We start from the raw sequence: 24519 nt of genomic DNA, 5'->3' as shown, positions 1-24519 counted from the left end.
TTGGATCTATTTTTCAGAGTGATGGTGAAATTGATGAGGATATTATCAATATAATTCAAGTTGGATGGTTGAAGTGGCGGAATGCATCGGGCTTGTTATGTGATATAAATGTACCCCTCAAACTTAAGGGAAAATTCTATATGATGGTAGTTAGGCCTGCAATGCTTTATGGTGCTGAATGTTGGCCATTAAAAGAGAAGCATAATACTAAGTTAAGTGTGGCAGAGATGAGGATGCTCAGGTGGATGAGTGGCTTTACCCTTAGAGATAGGATACGAAATGAGCATATACGTGAAAAGGTTGGAGTAGCTCCAGTAGAAGATAAGACTAGAGAGAGTCGCCTTAGATGGTTTGGTCACATAAAACGGCGGCCTTTCGATGACCTGGTTAGGAGAGTAGAGGTATTATATTTGACTTATGTTAAGAAAGGTAGGGGTAGACCTAAAAAGACTTGGTTAGAAAATATTAGGAATGACCTTTCTTTATTAGATTTAAACGAGAATTTGACTTTTAATAGGACACAATGGAGAAAAAGGATTCATGTAGCCGACCCCACGTAGTGGGATAAAGGCTTGATGTTGTTGTTGTTGTTGTAGCCAGGAGATAACTACAATCACTAAACCAGAGGCTCCTGACTACAAAAGAAAAAAAAATGCAGAAAAAAGTCTAAAGAAGAACCTAAAGATCGTTATCAATATCACCGCTCATGATTTTGATTCCTTCCCCGACCTGAAATCATTAAAGTCTACATAATGAGCTCAAAAGTTTAGCAAGTAACCAAAATAAAAATATACTAAGTCACTAATGTAAACCATTAAATAAGCCATTAACCAATTCTCTTTATTAAACCGGCTAACAAAGAATGGAATGAGGGAATTAAGAGAGAATGTGAGGAGAGAGAAAAAGAAACTTAGGGTTTGGAGGTTGTGGAGCGATTTTTGTCTGTTGGCCCTGTTATGAAATTTGCTCGTTTCGCTGCAAGGAACCTCTATTTTATTTTTATTTTAATAATTTTGTGTTTTTGGCATTTTTCGGATCAAAATTTGTATTTTCATTATCGAGAAATAAGGATAATTTTGTATTGATACAACTTTCACTACATAACTTTTTTTATGTGATAAATGTCATCAATATGAACATTTTGACATAAATATATTAAATTTTCATCAGTTAAATTGGAAGTTATTATTTTTTTGAAGTAAATGTATAGTAAATAAATTCAAGAGATTTTCATGTATTATATGAATTACTATATTTCATACATGACATTGACAAAAATATAGCATTTGTATGTAAGGGAGGCTAAATGGATGATTGGTCATTAGCATGAAAGATGAAAACTGATGCTAATTGGTTAATACTTTGGCCTAATTAAAGCTGATGCCCAATTGGGCGACAATTGAGGGAGGCCAATACCAACTAGTTGATAGTTGGGTGTAATCAAAACTGATATCTAACTGGGCAACAATTTGGATTGATTGATATTAATTAATTGACAGATGTGCCTGATTAAGGTTGATAATCAACTGGACAATAATTGGGGTGGAGAATAATGTTGCATTCATGATTACATTTACATGATAATACATTTGAATTGATTTATGGTATAATTGAAATCATACTAGCATCAAATTACAGGCTATTACAATTATGAGGAGAGTCTTGGGCTGCTTGGGTAAGGTTGCTAGTGGGGAGGGGTTGTTTTATATAATTTTATTGTGAGATGTCTCAGTTAATGGACAAAGTGGAGGAATGCATTAGACTTGTTGTGCGATAAAAAATTACCCCACAAACATAGGGGAAAATTATATAAGATGGTGGTGAGACCTGCAATGCTTTATGGTGTAGAATGTTAGTCATTAAAAGAGAAACATAAAATTAAGTGTTGCATAGATGAGGATGCTCAGGTGGATGAGTGGCTTTACTCTTAGAGATAAAATGCTAATGAGCGTATACATGAAAAGGTTGGAGTAGATCCAATGGCAGATAATATTAGAGAGAGTATGATGTAGAGCTACGTATGGATGTAATGATTTTGGAAGATTTTGCACAACTTTGATTAGAAAATAACGAAGAAAACTATGAGCAATTAAAACAACGGAATAAAACGTAAGAGGGGTCACGCCCGATTAGGCTAAGTCACACAACAAGAGATTTGAAGCTTCAAAATAACATAGGAAAATAATATTATGCCAAAATAGTAGCTTCAACAAAATCCTTAGTTTAACCATGAGATTAGTAAACACATGAGTACACTCAATATCCTACGTTTACTAAGTTTAGCAGAAACAAGCGACGGTCGGCCTTCGTGACTACAATCAATATCACAAAGAAAAGATTAGATTTAGAAAATACAAGAAAAGTAGTGATAAGGAAACCTTCATCAAGGATCAGTTGCGATCCTCCACTCTACGATCTCCAATTGCTCTTTGATTGCTTCCACCAAGGTATCCAAGATACGCTCGATGTAATCTTCTACTGTGTGGTCGATCTTCAGGTTGACGTCGAAGAAGGTTGAATGCAAGATGCACACAAACCCGTGCTCGTCGTAGTAGAGGCCGTATTCCATTTATGGGTCAGCCATCCATGGAAGACTTGCTGTTTTTGAGTTGGGGGAAGCACCAAACAGCAAGGGAAGTCTTCTCCGACGAAGGGACGACAATTCGGGCTTAGGGAAATCGGTGGACAGCTGTTCAATCTTCCAAAACAACAGTTATAAGGCTTCCAAGCGCTGAGGATGCAAGGGCGGCAACAGCTGAAATTTCTGGTTGTCGTCTTAGGAAGTAGGAGACTCAATGTTGTATGGAGTTTGGAAAGGATTTAGTGGAGGAAATTCAATGTGAGGGCCTTAGGAAATTTCGGCCAGCAGTAGGGAAGGATTTAAACTCTTTCCAAGAAGAGACATTGCAATATGGAAAGATTTCCAAAAGAAATCCAAGAGGGAGGCCGGCGGTAATAGGAGAGAGGGAGGATTAGGGATTTATTTCCAAATTCTAATGTTAGGATTTGGAAAGCATTTAAGAGGCTTTTGAAAATTTTGTCCAAGGGGGAAGTATGAGGTTTGGAAATCTTTCTAAAGAGAAGAATTAAGTCTTAGGAAAGATTTCCTATTCCAAACCCAAAGGGGGGGGCCGACAACAATAATGGGAAAAAGGGCTTTAGGCAAGTGTTTAATGCTTGCTAGATTGGGATTTGTAAATTAGGAAAGGAAAATTTAAATCCCAATCATTTATAAATTGATTTGGTTGAGATTTAAAGACTTTCCTAAAATAGATTTTGTATTTTAGAAAATATTTTGAATTTCAAATCACTTGGATTTGAATTTAAAGTTAATCCTAAATATATTTAATCCATATTAGAAAATAAGGGAGAAGAGGGGGAAAACCAAAGGGCCTGGCGGCTAGGGTGGAGGTGGCTGCCGGTCTTAGTAGAGTGGGGGTGGGGTCGGTTGGGTGATGAGGAAGGGATTCGGTGAGGGGAAGGAGGTTTGACCGTGGATGGAGGGAAGGGGAAGTAGTATGGCCGGAGGTGATGGTGGGAGGAGGGAAAGAAAGAGATAGAAAATAAGAACCACGAACCCGACTCGTCTAGGTTGGTGGGTGATACGCAATCTTCCCTCTCTTGGAGATTCACCACTCAAACTCACAAGCCCTCAAGAGAACTCAAAACCGAAGAAGAAAATTTCGCAATTAATCATTCATTCATTACTTTGAAAGAAAGACAAGGGACTTTAAATAGCCTCGTACACAAAACTAAAAAAAAGAAAAGAAAAGAAAAGACGACAATGCCCTCGGGGCTTACATACGACATCCCTTACTAAAAAGGTACAACGGGAAATTAAAACAAATGCAACAATAACATAAATAAGAAAATAAATAAATCAAAAGTATAAAGACTCGATCGTGGCCGTAGATCGACAGCCACGCCTCTGATAAACTTTCCATGATCTGATGTCCCCATCAGAGTAGCCTTAGATGGTTTGTTCATATAAAACATCAGCCTTCCAATGACTCGTTTAGGAGAGTAGATGTATTAGATTTTTCTTATGTTAAGAAAGGTAGAGGTTAACCTAAAAAGACTTAGTTAGAAAATGTTAGAAATTGTATTTTTTTATTAGATTTAAATAAGAATTTGAATCTTAACTGGACACAATGGAGAAAAATGATTCATATAGCTGACCCTACGTATTAGGATAAATGCTTGATGTTGTTATTGTTCTTGTATGCCCTAGTTGATGGATGTGTGTTGCTAAGGAGGATGTGCTGCTTTTACTCATATAAGTGGGGTGTTTATGGATTTTATGTTAGGGAAATGAGACTTGAGGAAGTTGTTGGATCTGCTTTGCCATTGGGTTAGGTGATTTCATAGATGACTTCAATTGTGGGGGAGTAAGGTGTCACACCTTGGGATCTAAGTCGGAAGAATTGTATTTTTTATAATTACATTTACAACCATTTAATATGAACTTACAAATTTCATAGAAATCGTAGAAAGACAAACAACATTTTAGTTATGTTTATACAATATGTACAAATAGTACAAGCCCAAAATGATACATGTACAATAATCATGGAATAAAATAAACTAACTCATCTCAATGGTCATATGACTACAAAATGGAAAGGCTACTAGAAGCCAATACACGGATCATCCTCAAGCTTCCTTACCTTTCCCTAAAAATATATAAAAACTACATAATGAGTATTATAAATCAGCAAGTAACAAAAATCTACAACTGAAATCGGTGCATATCATAAACTGAACCATATCAATAACTTATTAAATAACATGGTGGCATTTCAATTTTACATCAATATGTTAGATATCAATTTAGCATTCAAAATCAGTGGTCATCAGTAATTAGTTAGTTTCATCTATCATATTATCCCAATCAACAGTCATCAATTTTATTCCTCTTATGTGTCATATACTATCAGTGCATGTATCCATATCGTATGTTATGAGAAAAATATCAAAATGATCCCTCAACTTTTAGTGATGGATCAAAATGGTCCCCAACTCTTATGAGGGACCAATTTGGTTCCTCAACTCTTCCAAATGGGATCTTTTTGGTCCTGTCATCTAATGGTAGAATTTATGGTGTGAAGTATGAGGGTAATTTGATCATTTTTAATTAAAATATTTAATAAATATAATTTTTTAGGGATTATAATTTTTGTAAAAAAATTTATTAAACTTTTCTTTAAGAAAAATTATAAATAAATTTAGTTTCAATAATTTCACTATTTTTAAAATGTTTATATTATGTATTGTACAAGCTCTAAAGGCAAGATTGCATTTCAATAGCACGTTGAAACTAGCAAAGCGAGATGATTTTGTCGCACCTGAGAAGCTAATAGATTGGGGCAATCAACGATCCCGATCGAATGAAGCTCTCTAGGCTTCGTTCGGATGATCCCGAATGACTGCGGGACCTGGTGTTCTCAATACGAACGACCCTCAGTGTTCGTTTGGACGATCGCGATCGACTGCGAGACTTGGTGTTCTCGACATGATCGACGTGCTCAGTGCTCAATTCATACGATCCCAATCGATTGTGGGACCTGAGTTTCTCGACGCAATTGACGCTCAGTGCTCGATCGATGGCTCGCGGCTTCGGACGCTCGCTAGGGATGCGGGAGTGGTAGTCGACGAGTGCTAGGGTTTCGACACTACTAGAGGGTTTGACTTCAAATAATTCTACTGTGTATAATGAAAGGTTCCACAAATTTTTTTTCCAATTATACCCCTATTATGTGTTCGGTTGATCCAAATTTTATGTTAAAAGTTAACAGGATGACAAAAAATATCTTATTTGGAGGAATTGAGGGGTCAAATTAGTCCCTTAGAAGAGTTGGGACCATTTTGGTCCATCTCAAAGAGTTGAGGGACTATTTTGATTCTTTTCTCCATATGGTATCTATACACACATCAATGTTATATGGTTTATCTATCAATGCTATCTATATATGCAAGCATGAATATAAGATTCAATAAGGCATGACATATAGCTTTTAATGTAGTCTTTTCATTATTCTACCCTAATTGTCACCTAGTTGGTCATCAGTCTTTAATTTAACCCCAACTGTCAACCAATTAGTCATTGGTCTTTATGTTTCCATAACTATTATTTATCTTAAGTCAATTTACATGTGGCTTAGTAATCATTTAAGAGTTGTTAGTGTAATTCGGTCAATCAGATAAAGGCTATAACTGTGATAACACCACAACCCCTCTTTAAAGGAAAGTCCATCAGTCCACCCTCCTGCGTAGGATATTTTGTTTTAAAACCCAGCCAATATTAATTATAGTGTTAATAGTTTATCATTCTTGCTTGTATGCAAATGTCACATTCGTCATGTAGCAGTAGTATCATTTCATCTATAAATGCAATGATGTATGAAATACAAGAAAATTTATAAAATATGCAATATATTCATAAATTTATAACTATCATCTTAACCGATGAAATTCAGAAATATTCCAGTCAAATTGCTCATATTAATGACATTTATCACATATCGAAAGTTATACGGTAAAATTTCACTTAAACCAAAGATATAAGCTTTTTATCACTTTCAGGAGAGAGAAAACATAACAAACTCAGAATCATTGAAAACAGATGCAGAGTAAATGTTATTTACTACTAGTGGAACAACTTTTCTAATAGAAAAGACGGACGAAAATCCTTGACTGTCCCCTTTCTCTTTCCTCTTTCCTCTCCTCTTCCTCCTATTCTCCCTTTCCTTCTCTTCTTCCTTTCATGGCAAGCCACGAATGGGGATGGTTGGGGTACTTAGTGCTTAGGGTTTTGAATTTAATATATATATAAATATTGTTAGTGGCTCGCGTCACAGCACTGCATACTGAATTCTAGAATTACTATAGAATAGAACCTCAAATGTCACGATGGCGATTTCTGGCATTGCTGCATTCACAAGCACAGCGCCACAGCGTTCAAATGTTCAGCGCCTTTGCGTTCCAGTTCAAACAGGAATTAAATTTTTTTTTCATTTTAAAATATTTTCATATTTTCTGGTTATTACATAAGGTGACTTCTAAAGTGATTATTTTGCTCGCTAGTTTTACTATTTTTGACATGGTTAAACTTGAAAGTTCACTATGTGGGAGATGATATACTAATTGGGAGACTTAGGGTTCACTTATTACAGGAATCATGAGGGTCTATTTAAACAGTTGGCTTGTGCGGTCCTCCTAGTAAGTGGTTATTCAGTCCATAGCTGTGTGTTTTCCAATACAGAAAATCGTAACTGAACTAGTTTAGGTGCAAAATTGTGGGCTGGCTTGCCACAGAAACACCAAATTCAAGTGCTTGCTTTTAATCTGGTGTGGAAATGGATGAATGAAAACAAACTTCGTTGATGTTGATCTGGTTGATGACACATTACACATTTTACAGAAACCAAAAAAAAAAAATATTGAGGATGGGAAAAGAAAAGAAATATAACTACGAAAGTATGCAGAGATGGACTGAAGTGAGTGCGGTATGTAAGGATGTAAGAAAATGTATATTTTGATCCATATTCCTTGTTATTGTTGTAACAAGGAGAAAATAGAAGAACTATTGCTCTTATGACCTCTGTTTTCCAGTTGACTATGACTTTTGTTTTAAACACATACGACCTTATGTTCTACTTTTAGAGCATCTTAGGACAAGAATTCTCGAACAGAAAATCAGATTTACATGACAATTTAGAATACTTTTGTGTAGTTTTATCTGTGATTCGTAAGTATATTTGTTGATTGTTTGCTATATTCATTGTTCCTTGAAGGTTAGGGTTGTAGATGATGGATCATGCTCCTTATATTCTCTTTGTCGATCTTGGATACAGAGTGGCTTGACTCCAGAAACTCATGTATGTTACTATGCGCATATCCTTCTAAATGGAAATATGTTTTGAATTTTCCTTATTTGAATGTGAAATGCATGCTGAATTCTTTATTACCTGCTTACTTGTGCAACTCTGAATGATATTATCTTCAAACTAGTAGCTTTACTTGGTCATTCTTCCCTTGGTATGGTTTTAAAACTGTCCTTACCTTTGCCGGACGGTAAAGGCCCATGCCCTAAATGCTTTTTGATGGGAGCACTCCTCTTTGTTTCTTATCATTATTTACTTCAATTTCTAGTTTCTTATAGTGAATGCTTGGTTGGTTGGTGAACAGAGGTTGATGACACCCGCGATCTGTATTAATATTTGACAATCTATATGAAATTCATCCATTTTCAAATTCTAGTGAGTGAAGGGTTTGTTCTCCTCCTGAATATGAGTTATTTCCCTTACAGTTATAAAAACCTATATCTTCGTAAGTATTTTAACATAGCTAAAATAAAAAATAATAATAAAATAATAAATTAAAAAAATTAAAAAAAAAAGCAAAAATTTGCAGCTTTTTTATGTATATTCATTTTAATGTTTGCTTTGTTTCTTCTTTGATCATCTTGATGCCCTTGCACATGGCATCTGGTCCAATCGGTAAACATCAGCTTGATGACTCTCGACACTGAGGTATAATTTTGAATTTCTGAGAATTACAACTACAAATTTATACCTACAAACAAATGTGAGGTTTACAAGATTTATCTAGCATCAAACCTGTGTGAACCGGTTTAGCCAGCCAATTGTTGAACCGGTCCTGATTTTTAAGAACCGGCCGGTTCAATTGATCTCTTAATTAAATATATAATTTATAGTTGTAAAATTTATCTAAATATAAAATATAAATTAAATATAATTATAATAATCTACATTAAATTTAACTTAAAATAGTAATAATTTATTTTAAATGTATGAGTTTGTATATTAACCAAATTTATTTTTAGCCATAAATTTATATCATTATATAATTATTCTATCATTATTATATTATTTATTTTTTATTTAAATAATTATAGTATTATTATAACATCCGGTTCAACCCTCAATTCAATCCCGGTCGAACCATTGAACCTTGAACTTATCATTTTTTCAATTCAACGTCCAGTCCGGTTTTAACAACCTTGGGCAATGAGCAGAAAATATAGGAAATTGTCTAAATAGTCTTAGTCAGGACTTCATGGGTATATCATCTCCAGGCTATCGAGTTTGAAATTATTTAGTTGAGAACGTAGTCAACCTAACTTAACCATGAGAATCTCTGTAAATGACTATGAATTGTATTGTCTAGCGTTAATCTCATGATTTTAAAATGAAAAATAATAACTTAGATTTTTTAGACAAACAAATTTTAGAAGGTGGATCCTAAAAGATGCAGGGTTTACAATCCTTAGCGATACAAAGAACCACCTAAAAATGAATGAAATAGCTCAATTATATGCAACTAGAGCTATTCAACCAGATTCAAAATCATATATGGGTTAGATTGACACTACTTAGCATACTAAAATGATCCCTAAGCGTATTAAAAATCCATGCTAAAGGGCTCTATCTTAAGGATCATAGTATGCAATGCAAAATTATCGGCCCTTAATTAATAAGGGCACTTATACTATGCATGTTTAATTTTTTATGCTATAAATATGCACCAATATTTGAGGATTTTTATCGTTATCTATCTCGATTTTGTATCTCATGCAGGAGATACAAAGAGAGCAGATGTTATTTAAAAAGTAAATTGAGAGAGTCTTAATTTTTAAGAATAAAATCTTTTTATAAATTGATTTTTAGGCTATTTATCAAATTATTAAAATTTATAGAAAATATTTTATTTTAAAAGCCTACCACAGTGTCGTCCATATCCCAGACAATTACAAAGAAGTAAAAGAAAGCATAGGCAACATATATATTTACTATAAATAAACTGCAATAGTAAACAAAGCAATGTTATGCTTTACCTAGGTAAAAGGTAGCCCAGGAATTGATCCGTCTGCTGGCTTCTACAAGTTTGGTTTAGAAATGGTGAGTTTAAATATGCTAAATCAAAGCTAGTCTTGTAAATTAATAGTTGCGTTAGTTGGAACTTGAAAAATGGGCTTCGCATAAACCCTAGTGGTTTCTGGGTATCTCTAGACTCCCACTGTTTTAGTTTAGTAAAGCATCTACGATAGGAATAATAAAATATGGAATTTCCCAATGGGACTAGGAATAATTGTGATTCAGTTTAGCTTCCAATTATGACCAAGGAAAAAATCACTGTGGGTTGTAGGCCCCATTAGGCTGGCCGTTTCAGAAAGGAGGGGCCAGTTCTCAGGCTCCCAGGTCTAAAAGTGAGATTCTATGATTCTGTTCGGTATGCTTTTGAACCTGCTTTTATTTTTGTCATTTTTGAAGGGTTTTTATGCACTTCAATTTGCATCAGTTGGCTAGTGACAGCTAAAATGATTACCATATTCCGCTTTTAATGCATTGTGAACTATTATGTAAATTTGGACTGTCATCTCATGCAGCCCAATGTTGGTGAAGGCGTAAAGCTACTTCCAAAGCCTCTTCCTCCATCTATTGTCGAAGAAACGTTGAACAAGAAGGTAGATGATAAGGGAGATGAAGATTTTCAGGAAGATGAGGTAAGTTTACTATTCTTTTTCTCTCTTTTCCATTAGTATTGTTGAAGATTATGTACGATGAGTCCAAACAATGTAAGTCTGCATTATCTAGGCACAAACTTTTTGTATGAACAACACAGAGAAAACACCCCCACTGTAAACCTCAATCCCAACCTCCCTCTTTTCTTCCACTTTTCTTTACCTCTCATTTTCTAATAATGATTTGATGGCAGATTTGCTTGTAAAGGATCCATTTTTTCTTTAAATGTGGAATTTTGATGAGCACAATATTTTTTTTTTTTTGATGTAGGACAATCGTAAGGGACTCTATGATGAGACACAATTGGGTCTAATAATTGAATGAAAAAGTCTCCCAGCTACACTCATCTTGCCTATGCATGCTCTGCGGTGGCTCATGAGCGATTGCATGCGCCTTGCTCGTTGCTTCACTCATACTAGCTTTTGCATCTTCGAGCTCGTGCATTTTGGCATAGACTTTCGTGCTTTGCATTGGTGCTCTATCCCTGTTCTTTTGCTTCTACACTTAAGTGCTGGTGAGCTCAAGGGCGCATGAGCGTGCTCAGAATGCTTGATGGCTTTTGGTTGTCTGGCTAGGGTTGGGGCCATGCACTCTTCCCTCATCGATATTTGTTCTCCCCTCTGGCGAATTTTTTCACTTGTTCAACTAGCCGCATGTGTCCTCATCACTTTTAAGCAACAGTCATCGGCTTTCCCTCTTGTCAACCTGTATTTCTTCACAATTGCCTCTTTCCATGGATGATCCTATTGTAATTAATGGTGGCTCTATTCAATTCAATCATCATCTCATATGTTAATTGATCCTACTCTCTCTGAGGCTCCTTCTAAACCATACTCTTTTCTGGACGTATTTACTATGTCTGTGGTTTTTCATTGCGTATGCTTAGGTGGTCTCTCCATTTTGATGCATCTGTGGAATTTCCAATCACCCCAATTAGAGTAGCTTTTCCTCTGATACTCTTGAATTTCTTTAATTGATTCACTTTACACTCTTTGAGTTCTATCTTTGGTAAAAATTTTCAAATGATTGTTGTTACTTCTCATCTTTTTAAACCTTCTGTGGTAATAATTTGGGTTGAAATTGACATTACATTACTGCTAGAAAATTTGCGGATTGGCTTGGAGTTTTGTGGTTATTTGCAGAAAGTAGTGTTTGAAGGAATTCCATGTATTGTTCCTTTTATAAAATATCTTTGATTGCTTTTTAGGCCCATCCTGATCTAAGACAAACGAATGCTCAACTGCAAGTGGGTTTTAACAAATGTTTAGCCAATTATGTATATTCTGGTACTCTTAAAAAATAGTCTCATTGTCCGAGATAGTACAGTGTGGAATGCCCTAAGGGTTTCTGTCAAGAAAAGGGGCTCCACATGGGTTTCCTGTTTAACAAACATGGACGTCTTTACGTCTAAGTCTATACTGATATAGATTGGTTAGAAATATTATGGAAGGTCCACATCTTCTTATTGCACCTTCATTGGAGGGAATATTGTCACATGGCAAAGTAAAGAATAAAATGTGCTTTGTAGGAGCAATTTCGAAGCATAATTTAGAGCCCTTGCACATGGGATCTTTGAAGCAATATGGATCAATAGGATTCTAGAAGAATTGAAGGTTTTCATTTCATCAACCATAAAGGCTTGATGCGATAATGAGGCGACTATCTCAATGTCTCAACTATCTCAATGTCTCAAAATCCAGTTCTTCATGACAGGATAAAATATGTGGGAGTTGACAATCAATTCATTAAAGAAAAAATTCACAAAAGGCTTAATTTACACGTACATTCTAACAAGGGAACAAGTTGTTCAGATACTAACAAGGAATCTCTGCATGTAGTAATTTGACAATTTAGCCAATCAACTAGCTATGAAAAATAAATTCAAATCATTGGAGATTTTGGTTCAGCAAGAAATTTGGAAGGAAATGCAAATAAGTCTGGCTTCTTGCTGCTGGGTTTAGGAAGTCAGGAAGGAAAAACATAAATGGAAGATTTGTGCTGGCATTAGCTACCGGAGGAAAATTAGAAATGAAAGGTATAAACTCTAGATGCTATATGAAATTCAATAATCAAATCATAGCCTTTCTTACGTCGCCAAAAACTTCAAGTTTTGATTACAAACATATATATTTTTTATTTAATTGACAATGTAAATAAGAAAACGAAGTTTGAATGGTGTATTTCACTGCTAACTTTGTGCGTCAGCTTCTTATATAAGTAGAAATCATGTGCAGCCTTGTAATCGTGTGAGAAAATTATATGAGTTCTTCTCCATTTTCACATGTTATGCTTAGAAAGTGAAAAAAAATGAAAGTTTGTTTAATCATGGTACAGGGTCTCAACTCTCAAGGATTTCAACAGATTATTTGTTTTGTTTCTTTAGTTCTAGCTTCCCAACTTTTGGTTCTAGTGAGGTGAATAACCTCTATGAACATGTAACATGGCATTTGATAAACTTCGGACATTGCCCTCATCAATCAATTAATTTGTGTGAAAGCTATGGATATTGTTTAAATCGCTGGTGGAGAAGGGTATTTTTTATGCTTTTCATAAATTTATTCCAATGTTGTAGGGCATATTTGTGTGAATGCTTGTATTTCTTTCAGTTCATTTGTTAATTGGTGTTAAACTTGCTTGTTTTCAGCATGGAGATTCTGTTGACCAGCTATCCACCCAAGAGCTTTTAGGAGGTCATATAAGGCGAGCTAAAAGAGTTCGGGCAAGGTAATAAGCATTAGTTTATTATTTATGTTTTCTTTATTTTTATTTGGGTTGTTTGCTATACCTTAGAAAGTTTTACTTTGATATTTTCTGTTTCTGTCCTTATAAACAATGATTTCTTTCTGCTGCATTGTAAACTTAGAGAGTGCTTTTTGTTAAAGGAGGGAATATGTCATTTTAGAGAATCGATCCATTACAAACATAATACTGTCAGCCTCCTATAAGTGGCAAGGAAGATTAAAAATAAAATTCATGCTAAGGTCTTTTTAACCTCAATATGTGCACCACCAAGTTCAACTTTAGAACGAGCCACAATTCATTCAGACTGACTCGGTCTGCAGTCTTGAAAGGACCAACAATTGAGACTGGTACGTCAACACTCATACTGGAGTAATGAACTTATCCATTAGACTATACAAATACGATCTTAGGAGGTACTTCTCTTTTTTTTTTCTCTTTCATATCATATCAAGTCAACTTTGAATCATAACCTTGGCATAGATGCCTATGCTCCACACTGGTTAAATAAATTTTGGTTTTTCCAAGAAAGTTCATTTTGACAAAGTTCACTAGCCTTGCATCAATTATTACCAGTTGAAGTAGCACTTCATTTCAGTCATTATTTGAGGACTTCAGGTTCAAGTATCCCATCATATGAAGGTTCATCATTTTTTACTTTCACAGCAATATTATTATCAAAATCATGATTTTGATGGTAAGGATGACCACACACACCATGAGGATACTCATGAATACAATTGAGATGCTCTTTATGACCTCCATGTCTAGTGGCGGGAGTTCAAGGTGGTATTGATGCCTTGTGAGAGAAACATGGTGTTGGGTAGAAGTTAAACAAACCCTCACAATCATCGTGACTTATGATTACTTGAGGACCTGAGGTAAATCATCAAGACTGATGAAAAGTGGAACTGTAGTAGGATTGACATGAGAGTCATGGATCATCATCATCAATGTGATCTGAAGTATGAGTCGGTGGGTGATTTGAAATGCTAAGACCATTAGTAGCCCTGTTAGAACACTATCAATTCTCACTTTTTGTCCCTCTAAATGATCAAACCTTCCACAAAGGGCTTGATCATTTGGTAGATTACCTTTAAATGCTCGACCAAGGCATAAAGAAGATCATTGTTAACATTGTTATTTATGCCATGGAGTTGACATTGGGGAAAACCGCTTTGCTTATGGGGATGCTTGGTTGCCTACAAAGGGAGTTAAAAATATTCCAAATGCGGAGGTTTTGAAATTATTTGCATTTGGTTTGAAGTAAAGCAAATGCGGTATAAAATTATGGTGCATTTGGAATGCACCATCGAGTTCATTTTTCGTGTATTTATAATTCCTCCGATTTGGACGAGTTCCAAATACACCAGAAATTCATTGCAATTGTCACCACCCGCCGCCACCACGCATCGGTCTCCAACCACCGCCGTCAACCATCCCTGCTGCAAACCACCATCACTGTTGTCGGCCACCTGCCACCATCACCCGTTGCCGGCCACCCACCACCACAACCTATCACCACAGCAGCCGGCCATTTGCCGTCAATCGTCTACCGGCGACAACCAATGTCAGCCATCTTCGCAGGCCGGTTTCCCGCCTCGGGTCAAACTGCCTCCACTGTCAGCCACCACTACTATCTTTTGCACTTTATATTGCATTCATTTTATTTTAAACCAAACATAAAAAATAATCTCATGCATTTCTTTTACATTACATCTTTTTCAGACAACCAAACAACCCTTAATTCCTTTGGTACATAAATAATGTGATAAAAAGTTATAATAGCAAGCTAATTAAAAGAACAACGAACACACCTAAAGTTGCACAAAAAGTTGTGTAAAAGAGTAAGAAATGAACTAAAGACGAACTTACATTAACTTTTGTGACTCGCCAACAAATCAAAAGCATTCCTTGCAATCTACTTGCTACAAACTCAAAAAAATTGCATGAAATTGATGTACTCGATGACCCTACCTATAGGTGTGAATTTCTCCCTTGCAAGATTTGTGTAAGTATGAGAATGAATAAAATATGAAACAAGATAATTTTATTTTTAGTAAACACCCAAATTTTATCTTTTGATGCATGTGCATATAAACGAACTTGCATAAGAACAAAAAAGGTGAATATACACATTTATTCGATAAGCTCACAATTCGTTCTAAAAATCGTGAATGTCATCAAACAAGTGTGTGATGGCTAATATCCAAAAAGCCCCCGCACATGTACTGTAATATGTATGCACATAGGTACACAGAAGGGGATGTATGATACACTAGCATGGGTCATGCCGAGTGTGTTATAGGCACACACGTGATGTCTAGGGATGTTGCGCGGGTTAGACAATAAACTCAAGTTCGAGCCCAATCCTTTTATGAGGGCAGATGGGAGTCGACACGGTTAGAACCATCAAACAAATATACGGTCGCGGTATCGGCCGAGATATTTGTTTTATGCATTTATATAAGGCCTTCAAGGTTGATAATCAAGAAAATTCATTCACACAGGCATAAAGTATATGAGCCCGATCCTTTGTCGACAGCTCGACAGAGTCGACAAGGTACAATCCACAAATTGAAGTAATCCCATAAACCCTAATGATGGCTGCGTTGAATGAAAATCTCAACCGGAGGGGTTAATTTCCAAACATATCTCAAGAAATACCACGCAAATGCCCGTAAAAATCCAAAAGTCCACAAAAATCCCAAATTCCAAAATATTTAAAATTGAAATTCAATTATTCAAATGCTTAAAGTAAAATTCATCTACCCTCCACAACAGTTTGTTGAGGTGGACAAATTGAAAAATACTTCAGCTCACAAAGAGCTAATGTCTGGTGGAAAATATCACTAGGATTCATTCTCAAACAACCTTTTGCCAGCGAAGACGTAACACGTGTCCTCTAGCTGGCAGGTTTGCCGCCAAATGGCGCCGCAGGTAAACGGTTACGACCGGGACCCTCTGAACCAGGTGGTTTGCCGCCAAATGGCACCACTAAACTACGGTCATGGCCAGAGCCCATATGCTCCCCAATGGCATCAAATCCTTAAGATATGAAACAATATGATATAATCGATAGGGCACAAAGTCCTCTGTTAGCTAAGGTGAATTCAAATTTGTCCCCTTAGATAAACATCCACCTCAGGTCTACAAGGTACCCTTGGATGAAGCAACCCATGACTACCGACAAGGATCCTTCTATCAGGTTGGGTCGACTACCTCCTCTGACTAAGTAGACTAGGGACCACAATGACTCGGGACGGCTGAACCATGGGATGTTGATTGAGTTCATCATCCATTCCCCCACCATCTACTTTAAGTGAAAGATGGTAAAAATTTTTATTTTAAATATCAAATCTTCAAACTTCCATTATTCGAGCCCATGCTACTACTATATGTCAGATAACGCGTATCTCTACGTATCTGATTGACGACTAGCCTTAATCGAAAGTTCTCTCTCATTATCGGAAGGGGTAATTAACTATAGGGGCTTGCGCCTATAGGAAACCAGAACTCATATCATAAAGTCCTCACAAAATGAGGGTGAAATCTCTGGATAGTGTCTTATCTACAAACCCAATCTACCTTCTCAAAATTTACCCCGGAACTTAATCCGTTAAAACTCCCCTGAAAAAGAAACGGGGGAGGCCGCGGCCGAATTTTTAGTGCCCACAAAACCACACTCTAATTTAAAAGAGCTGGGAGAGAGTTTTAGGAGCCCACAATCATTCTTTTGGTCTACAACTTGTATCTAATACTGAATTGATGCTAGATAACCTAAAGGAACAACTAAAAGAACTAAATGAGCTTCAACGTGGGTATATGTTTGACGTCTTTGGATGATGAGATGATATAAACACTAGTGAAAGACCTTGGAACTTATAGTATTTATAGACAAATGTGGAGTCTAGGCTATGGTTTGCTAAAATTAGGTAATATCTTTCCATAGAAATGATTAATATACATCATAAGTCGAACTATTGATTTAGAAAATATAAAATTCAATATTCATCTTGATGAACAGCCATGGAATTAGGGGAAATCAGGTTATAGTTTGACTACTACTAATACCAGCCTTACCTAATTAATTAAGACATGTAGCAACACTTTAGAAAAAGAGTTTCAGCATAATTTGAGATTTGAAACACTCTAAGTACATCCTCATGAGTTTAAAACTAGAAACAGCAATAGAAGGGGGGAAGTAGAAAATAACAAGTGGAAATGCGATATTTGAAGGAATCATCATGTAAAAAGAAAAAGTCTCTCCATTCAAGTAATTGACTTGTGGCATCATAAATGCTGCAACAAATGGCTCTCCTCATAGCGAGCATGCTATCCTAATAAAAATCAAGTCTCATACTGTGAACACATTTTATCTCATAAGGAATGAGTCCATTACACCTCATTATCAGTTCTCTTTCAACCAATTTTCTATGAAATTTAGCCTTGGGGAGATCACACTATCTTATGTGATTTGAATTATATCATCCATGATTCAAACATCAGCATGCCACTCAAATCAAAATCAAACTCATGTTTTGCAAATGGTGTTTCTTACGCCAAGAAGAATTAGTCCGTAACTTTCGTCGTTCACCCACAGATTGCCTGCACAATGTAGCCTTTGGAAGATCAAACTCTGTGATCATTAAGCATATATCATCAAACTTAGGATTAAGCTATAAATCATAGTTAAAGTAATTAAAGAGTTAAATTCTATTATCAAAAAGTTCAAAATAGTCACCAAATTATTCTTATGTGATCATTTTAGTCTTAAGCTTCGGTTGGGATAACTTTCTTACTTCTTTTTAAAAACAGCTTCCTAGTAAAAAATTTCTAGAACTAGAAATTTATTACTAGAAGGTGATAAAAATGCTGTCCCAAACGAAGTCTTAGAGTATCATATTTTTTAAGTTTTGTTATTGATTTTACAAAATTGATGGAAATCATAATACAAATTAATCTCAATTTAATCTCTTGACTATACAAAATTGATGTCAATTTAGTCTACGAAGAACCATTTGAGATCAATTTTACATAATCGAGAAATATGATACTCTTGTACTAAATTTGAGATTAATTTAGTCCATGAAAGGGCAAAATTAGATAAATATGATAATTGACTACATTGAGGTTTTATTTCATGCTTTTTCCTCAAATAACATGATTTGCTTCAGTTCCAAATATATAAAGTACTATTATAACCTTACATTAAAATCTATTCATATCTGCACAGGTTCCGAAGTGAACGTCTCCTAAGAATCGAACGTTACAAACAAAGACTCTCCCTCCTCCTTCCTGCACCAAATGATGTCGGTCAAACTAATACTACTACAGGGAACTCATAACTGACTCATCTCAATGCTTTCAGCTGCACCACTAACCACAATTTCCTTGGTGCTAATACTGTCAATGATACAATTACTGCAGGAAGCTGCTTTTGTAATTATTTCTTCTCTCCCTCTGTTTGTTAGTTTTAAGCTTCGTTTGGGATAGCTTTGTTAATGTTTTTTAAATTAGTTTTTTAGTACAAAATTTTTTTGAACTATAAATTTTTGTACTTGTTGTAGAAAGCATTAAGGCTTCATTTGGGACAGCTTTTTTATTGCTTCTTAAAGCAGCTTTTTAGGACAAAAGTTCTAATTTTTGTAATAAAAAACTGTTTTAGAAAGTAAGGAAACCGTCCCAAATGAAGCCTAAGAAAACTATCCCAAATAAAATCTAAATACACTTGTATTTTAGGATGGATTAGAAGAGTAATTATTTATTATTATTGTATTTTTGTTCATGAGGTCCAGTTTGATGTTATGGCTTATTATTAGTTGTAATGTATCTAAGAAATGATCTTCCATGCAGACAGCAGCATATAATTGCTCTGCTGAGATGGAAAATCTGTTCTTATATATATATGTGTGACATTAAATATGTCATATCATAAGATAATGCAGTAATTAAATTAGCTTAAGTTATTTGTAAACCATTGTTCAAATGATAATTTTATTAATTTGATGATTATATTATTTTGTTATTCATCACATGTACTTATGATGAATTATTTATCATGATATGACTTATTATTTATGAGAAATGATCTTATCATCATCATAGGTGATTGAGTTAGATCAATTGTGTTAATAATCATAATAATAATATTTATGATATATATATATTGTCTTGTATGATCTACTATTTTTTCTTCTCACACTATCATTAGGGTTTATTTTTAAGGCACTTGATATAAATACCTTCTTAAAAATCCTAGAACTTGAGATGATAGAAAAATTGAGAGAAAGAAAGGAAATGAGTTTGGTTTTACAAGAGAACCTATGACTTTATTCTAAAAGAAGATATCCCAATAAGAGAATGCATTACGTTGAAAATCATGAAAAGGGGAAAATTTATGGGGCTTGGCCCAAAATTACGGGGCTTGGCCCAGTTTGAATGAATCCATTATTATTTACAGTCGATTACAAATAAGGCCTTTCTTTTGGAGGAAAGGCCTTGGTTGATGTAATAAATATATATCATATAAAGTGCATTATATGATGAGACTTGAAAGAATCATTAGTGATATGTTTGTTTGGTCGGCAGAGTTATTGTCGGCGGGCGACGAGGTTCGAAAGACCGTAGTTTAGTGACGGTGGTCGGAGGGACCGTAGTTGGCTGGCGAGAGTGGTCAGAAAAGATCGTTGTCTGGTGATAGAGGTCGGAAGGATTGTAATAAGGTTATTGAGGTCAGAAGGACCGTAGTTGGGAGGTGACAGTGATTAGAAAGACTATTGTCTAGCGACAGAGGTCGGAACGATTGTCTGACGACGGAGGTCAGAAAGACTGTAGTCGGCAGTTAAGTGAAAGTTTGGTTTTGGGTACAAGTCCAGCAACAAGTAGAAGTTCAGCATCAGATATTTAATGGAAGTCTGACAACGGGCAAAAGTTTGACGACGAGCGAAAGTATGGAGAAAGTAGAAGTTTAGCAATGGACGGAAGTCCAGCATCAGGCAGAAGTCCAACGACGGACGGATGTCATGTGTTGGATAGAAGTTCAACGTCGGGTAGAAGTTTGATGAAAATCCAGCAACGAGTAGATGTCCTATGACGAGCGGAAGTCCAGCATCGTGTAGAAGTCCGACGAAAGTCCAACGACGGGCAGAAATCATGCGACAGGCGGAAGTCTGGCGTCAGGTAGAAATCCGACAACGAGCAGAATTCCGGCAACGAGTGGAAGTCCAATGATGGATTAAAGTCCGACGAAAATCTGGCGTTGTGCGGAAGTCCGATGATGGGCATAAGTCTGGCATCTGGTAGAAATCCGACGAAAGTTCGGTGACTAGCAGAAGTCCGGCGACGGGCAGAATTTCAGTGTTTGGTAGAAGTCCGACGAAAGTCGAACGACAGATAGAAGTCCGGTGTTGGGTAGAAATGTTTCGACGGGCGGAAGTTCGGTGTCGGGTAGAAGTCCGGCAACGGGTAGAAGTTTGGCATCATGTAGAAGTCCGATGAAAGACCGACAACGGACAGAGGTCCGGCGTTGGGTAGAAATCTGGTGTCGGGTAGGTGTACGGCGACGAGCGGAAGTTCAATGTCGGTCGGTGGCCGGGAGGTGGTTGAGGAGGAACTTGGTGGCAAGAGAAATATATGATTTCTCTTCCTCTCCTCTCTTCTTTCTCTCCTTGCTTGGGGCATCTTCCTCCTCCCCCTCTTAATGAAGAATGAGAGATCTATTTATAGTTTTTTGATAGTGACATGATTAATAAATAAGGAGAAGATCATGAGCATGTTGGGAGTGGTTTGAATAGATTGTCGTTGTTGAATCCCTCAATTGTGGACCGTTTATTGGACATTTGAATGTCATAATGATATCGGAATTTGATGATCTTGGGCTCATTGGATTCATCTCGTCAAGCCGCTCGATTCGACTACAAGCACATTATGTTTGGAAACTATTTGATAATCCAAATTATAGATTGAACCTTCCAAATGTGTTTCGGGTCTTTGATTTGGAGCCATTTGAGCTCAGGTTTAGTCGAATTTGGTGTCATTGGATTCATATTTCTGAGACGTTCAGTTCTACTATAAGTTTGTTGAAACTAGAGTTCAGATTGTCTCCGATTTTTTTGATGTTTTCAACTTGATTTTGCCTCGAAACTCTTGCTCGATCAAGATAATTTTTTGTGATATATCAGTGATAATTTTATTATCGATTCTCGTAGAGTATTCTAAAAGAAATTTACTAGTCCTCAACCTTAAATTTATTTCACTAATTATCTTTTAAGAAAAAATAAAAAAAACAATAAAAAATATTTTAATCATCTAATTTTCAAAATAAAAGTTTTATTTTATATTTATTTATAAGTTATTTGAGAAACTTGCACACCAATTCAACTCCTCTCTAGGTTTGTCATTCACTTGATTATGTTCAATGCTGGAGGTCAGATCACAAAATTTTGAAGTTGTTGAATTGGCTTTAGTTATTGGTTTTGGGGCTTGGAAAAGTTGTCTTAGGAGGTATTCAGGGAGATGAGCTGATGTAGTAAGCTAATTAATTAGTACTTATATGGGGAAAAGTTTTTAATCATTTTTTAAAAAAAATTGACTAGATTGACAGGTCTGACCGATTTAATCCATATACAAAACTATTTTTGTGTAAAACTCAATTGAAATGGTTAAAACAGTGGTTGAAGTAGTGAATTGATGAATAAATGCCTATTCTGAAGAAATCTGGCATAGGGGTGTGGACAACTTTGAGTTGAGTCGAGTAATGACATTATCGAGTTGAACTCGTTTAGCTCATACTGAACCTGACTTGGAGCTTGAGCTTGTTTGTAAGCTCGAACTCGACTTGATGTATGAAATTCTAGCTTGTGCTCGGCTTGATTACTTGAGTTCATTTAAAATACTCAAGTTTGGCTCGATTGAAAAACTTGAACTTGAATCATTTTTGTTATCGTAAAAATTCTTAAGAAAAATGTATATTAAAAACTTTTTAAAATATATTTTAAAATCGAGTAGCTTGATGAGCTAACTAGTCGAGTTGGACTAAGTTCGAACTCAACCTTGTTTAGTAAACGAGTTCGATTACAAGCTCCAGTTCGAATTTGAAACTCAATAAGCTCTTTAGAACGTCGAGTTTGAGCAAGCTTGACACACTTACACCGCTAATTGCGCACAATCGTCAAGCTACTCCTTTTGCCTAACGGACCATGATCGTTGGTTCAATTTGAATGTTGAAGGAGTTTATGTAATCTTTTTCAAATTCTCAATGGAGTAAATATAGTCCTAACGCAAACTCCTCTTATAAGTACATATTATTATATAAATAATTGGTATATTTTTCTAGATATTTCTAATACTATTATGCCATTTAAGTGATATATACATACATTAATATTTGTTATATCATTTGATTTTACCAATGATTCAACACTAGTTAAAGTTTTGAATGGTGAACATTTTCTTTTTTGGTTCAATGTCCAATTTTAAAAACTTGATTTTAAGAAAGCAAGCCTAGAAATGTCATTCAAGGTGTGCACTAAAAGGGATGATTTATGAAACCAAAATTTATGTTATCTTTATATGATATTTTGTAGGGGTGTCAATATTTGACATGACCCGAAAATTCGACTTGAATCCGACCCGAAAATTTCGGGTTAGGGTCAACCTGAACCAGAAATGGGTCGGGTTCGAGTTTAACATTTCGACCCGTTTTAAAAATTGAGACGGGTTCTGGATGACCCTTTGACTCGAAATTGACTCGTTTTTTACCGAAATGCCGATTTTGACCCGATAACCCGAGATTGACTTGTTTTTTACCCAAAAAGCGGAGATTGGCCCATTTTTGAACATGAAAACTAGCAAATTTTTGTTGGAAATGGGTCATTCTTGTCGTGTCGGGTTGACCTGGACCCAAAGCAGGCCGGGTTCGGAAAACCGACCCATTTTCAAAAACGGGTAAGGTTTGGGTTGACCCGAATAGTGCCGAATCATTTTCGGGTTCGATCCGAACCCATCCCGTGACCCGAAATTGACCCCCCTAATATTTTGTTAAACCAAGATGCTTACCTTTGTTGAAGTTGAAGTATTCTTTGGATACTCATATGCTATCTATCATAGGAGATGACATTTGAATGACAAAGTAATTATATGACACACTATAAGGCCATTGTCATGAAAAGGATTGACCAATCCCAACATAGATATGCCATATCATTACAATATTGGGCATATAAAGTCATCTCAAAGCTTGAGAGAAAATATACAAAGTACCATGAAGAGAACATCAAGAATATTGAGTTAGAATAACAATAATATGTTAACTAGAATATATATTTTGCCATTATTAATGAATGAAATTTTAAGTCAATTATAAGTTATTATATTTTGAGTGATAGTAATGTTAATTATTATAATAATTTAACTTTTAAGCCAAATTTGAATTATTTTTTCTTGGTAATTTGTTGACCCTACACAGGTGCACAAAGCGGTGAAGAGGACTTTTATAACTTCATTATGCATATTCTTCTCAGCCTCTCATAGTTTAAGTTGTGAATAAAAGAAGACCACGACACATTTTGTAGTCGATTGCGATTGTACTAAGGAAATAGTAGGAGAGGGAGATGAAGAAATATGATTATTATATGAATGTTATTATTTATGAGAAATTATCTTATTATCATCAAAATGAATAATATGGTCATTATTTGTTGCATGAATCAAATTTTAGGTTTGTATTTTCATATATATGGTACAAAATTTTATGAATCAACTGACACACTCATATAATAGTTGAATCAATATAAATTAATCATAATAAATTGGACTGCAAAATGTTTATCATGTTGTATGAACTATTCTAATTTGGAAGAATTATTTATTTTATCTTTTTTAATTATAACAGTCAGAGCTATAAAATTTCTTTCAATAATGAAATACCATCAAAAGTAACTTCTATTGATCCAAACATCAGTATACATCTGTATTTATAGCTACAAAAAAATCATATACAAAACTCAAGAGTCATACAAATACAAAAATCCATCTTCTCACCATGAGCATAAAAGAATAACTAAAAGACAAAAGAAACAAAATAATAACATAACCTAAGGAATCCTACAACTGATCAGTCTCACACTCATGATCATATTTATTGTCCTGAAATTAATTAAATAACATATAATGAGCTAAAAAACCCAACGTGTCTCTAAAATCTTATAATTACTCAAAGCACGGTAGAGAAAAC

The 24519-nt window shown here is 35.4% G+C and overlaps 2 protein-coding genes across 2 annotated transcripts in view; both read left to right on the top strand.

The window, feature by feature from the left end:
* The window catches only part of LOC110095078 (ESX-1 secretion-associated protein EspK), a 33799-nt gene extending 14941 nt beyond the window's left edge, over nucleotides 1–18858 (top strand). The window contains exons 4-7 of the mRNA XM_020820459.2: nucleotides 7794–7877; nucleotides 10409–10525; nucleotides 13189–13268; nucleotides 18520–18858. Of these exons, the coding sequence (XP_020676118.1) occupies nucleotides 7794–7877; nucleotides 10409–10525; nucleotides 13189–13268; nucleotides 18520–18631 (393 nt within the window). The 3' untranslated portion in view covers nucleotides 18632–18858. The remainder of the gene's footprint in view (nucleotides 1–7793; nucleotides 7878–10408; nucleotides 10526–13188; nucleotides 13269–18519) is intronic.
* Nucleotides 18859–20562: 1704 nt separating this feature from the next.
* Nucleotides 20563–24519, top strand: part of LOC110095072 (probable LL-diaminopimelate aminotransferase, chloroplastic) — a 50728-nt gene continuing 46771 nt past the window's right edge. The window contains exon 1 of the mRNA XM_028694912.1: nucleotides 20563–20606. Coding sequence (XP_028550745.1) covers nucleotides 20563–20606 — 44 coding nt within the window. The remainder of the gene's footprint in view (nucleotides 20607–24519) is intronic.

This window comes from Dendrobium catenatum, unplaced genomic scaffold (assembly GCF_001605985.2).
Source record: "Dendrobium catenatum unplaced genomic scaffold, ASM160598v2 fragScaff_scaffold_54, whole genome shotgun sequence".
Classification (NCBI taxonomy): Eukaryota; Viridiplantae; Streptophyta; class Magnoliopsida; order Asparagales; family Orchidaceae; genus Dendrobium; species Dendrobium catenatum.
The sequence above is the reverse complement of the archived record's forward strand: the minus strand, read 5'-3'. Positions and strand labels throughout refer to the sequence as shown.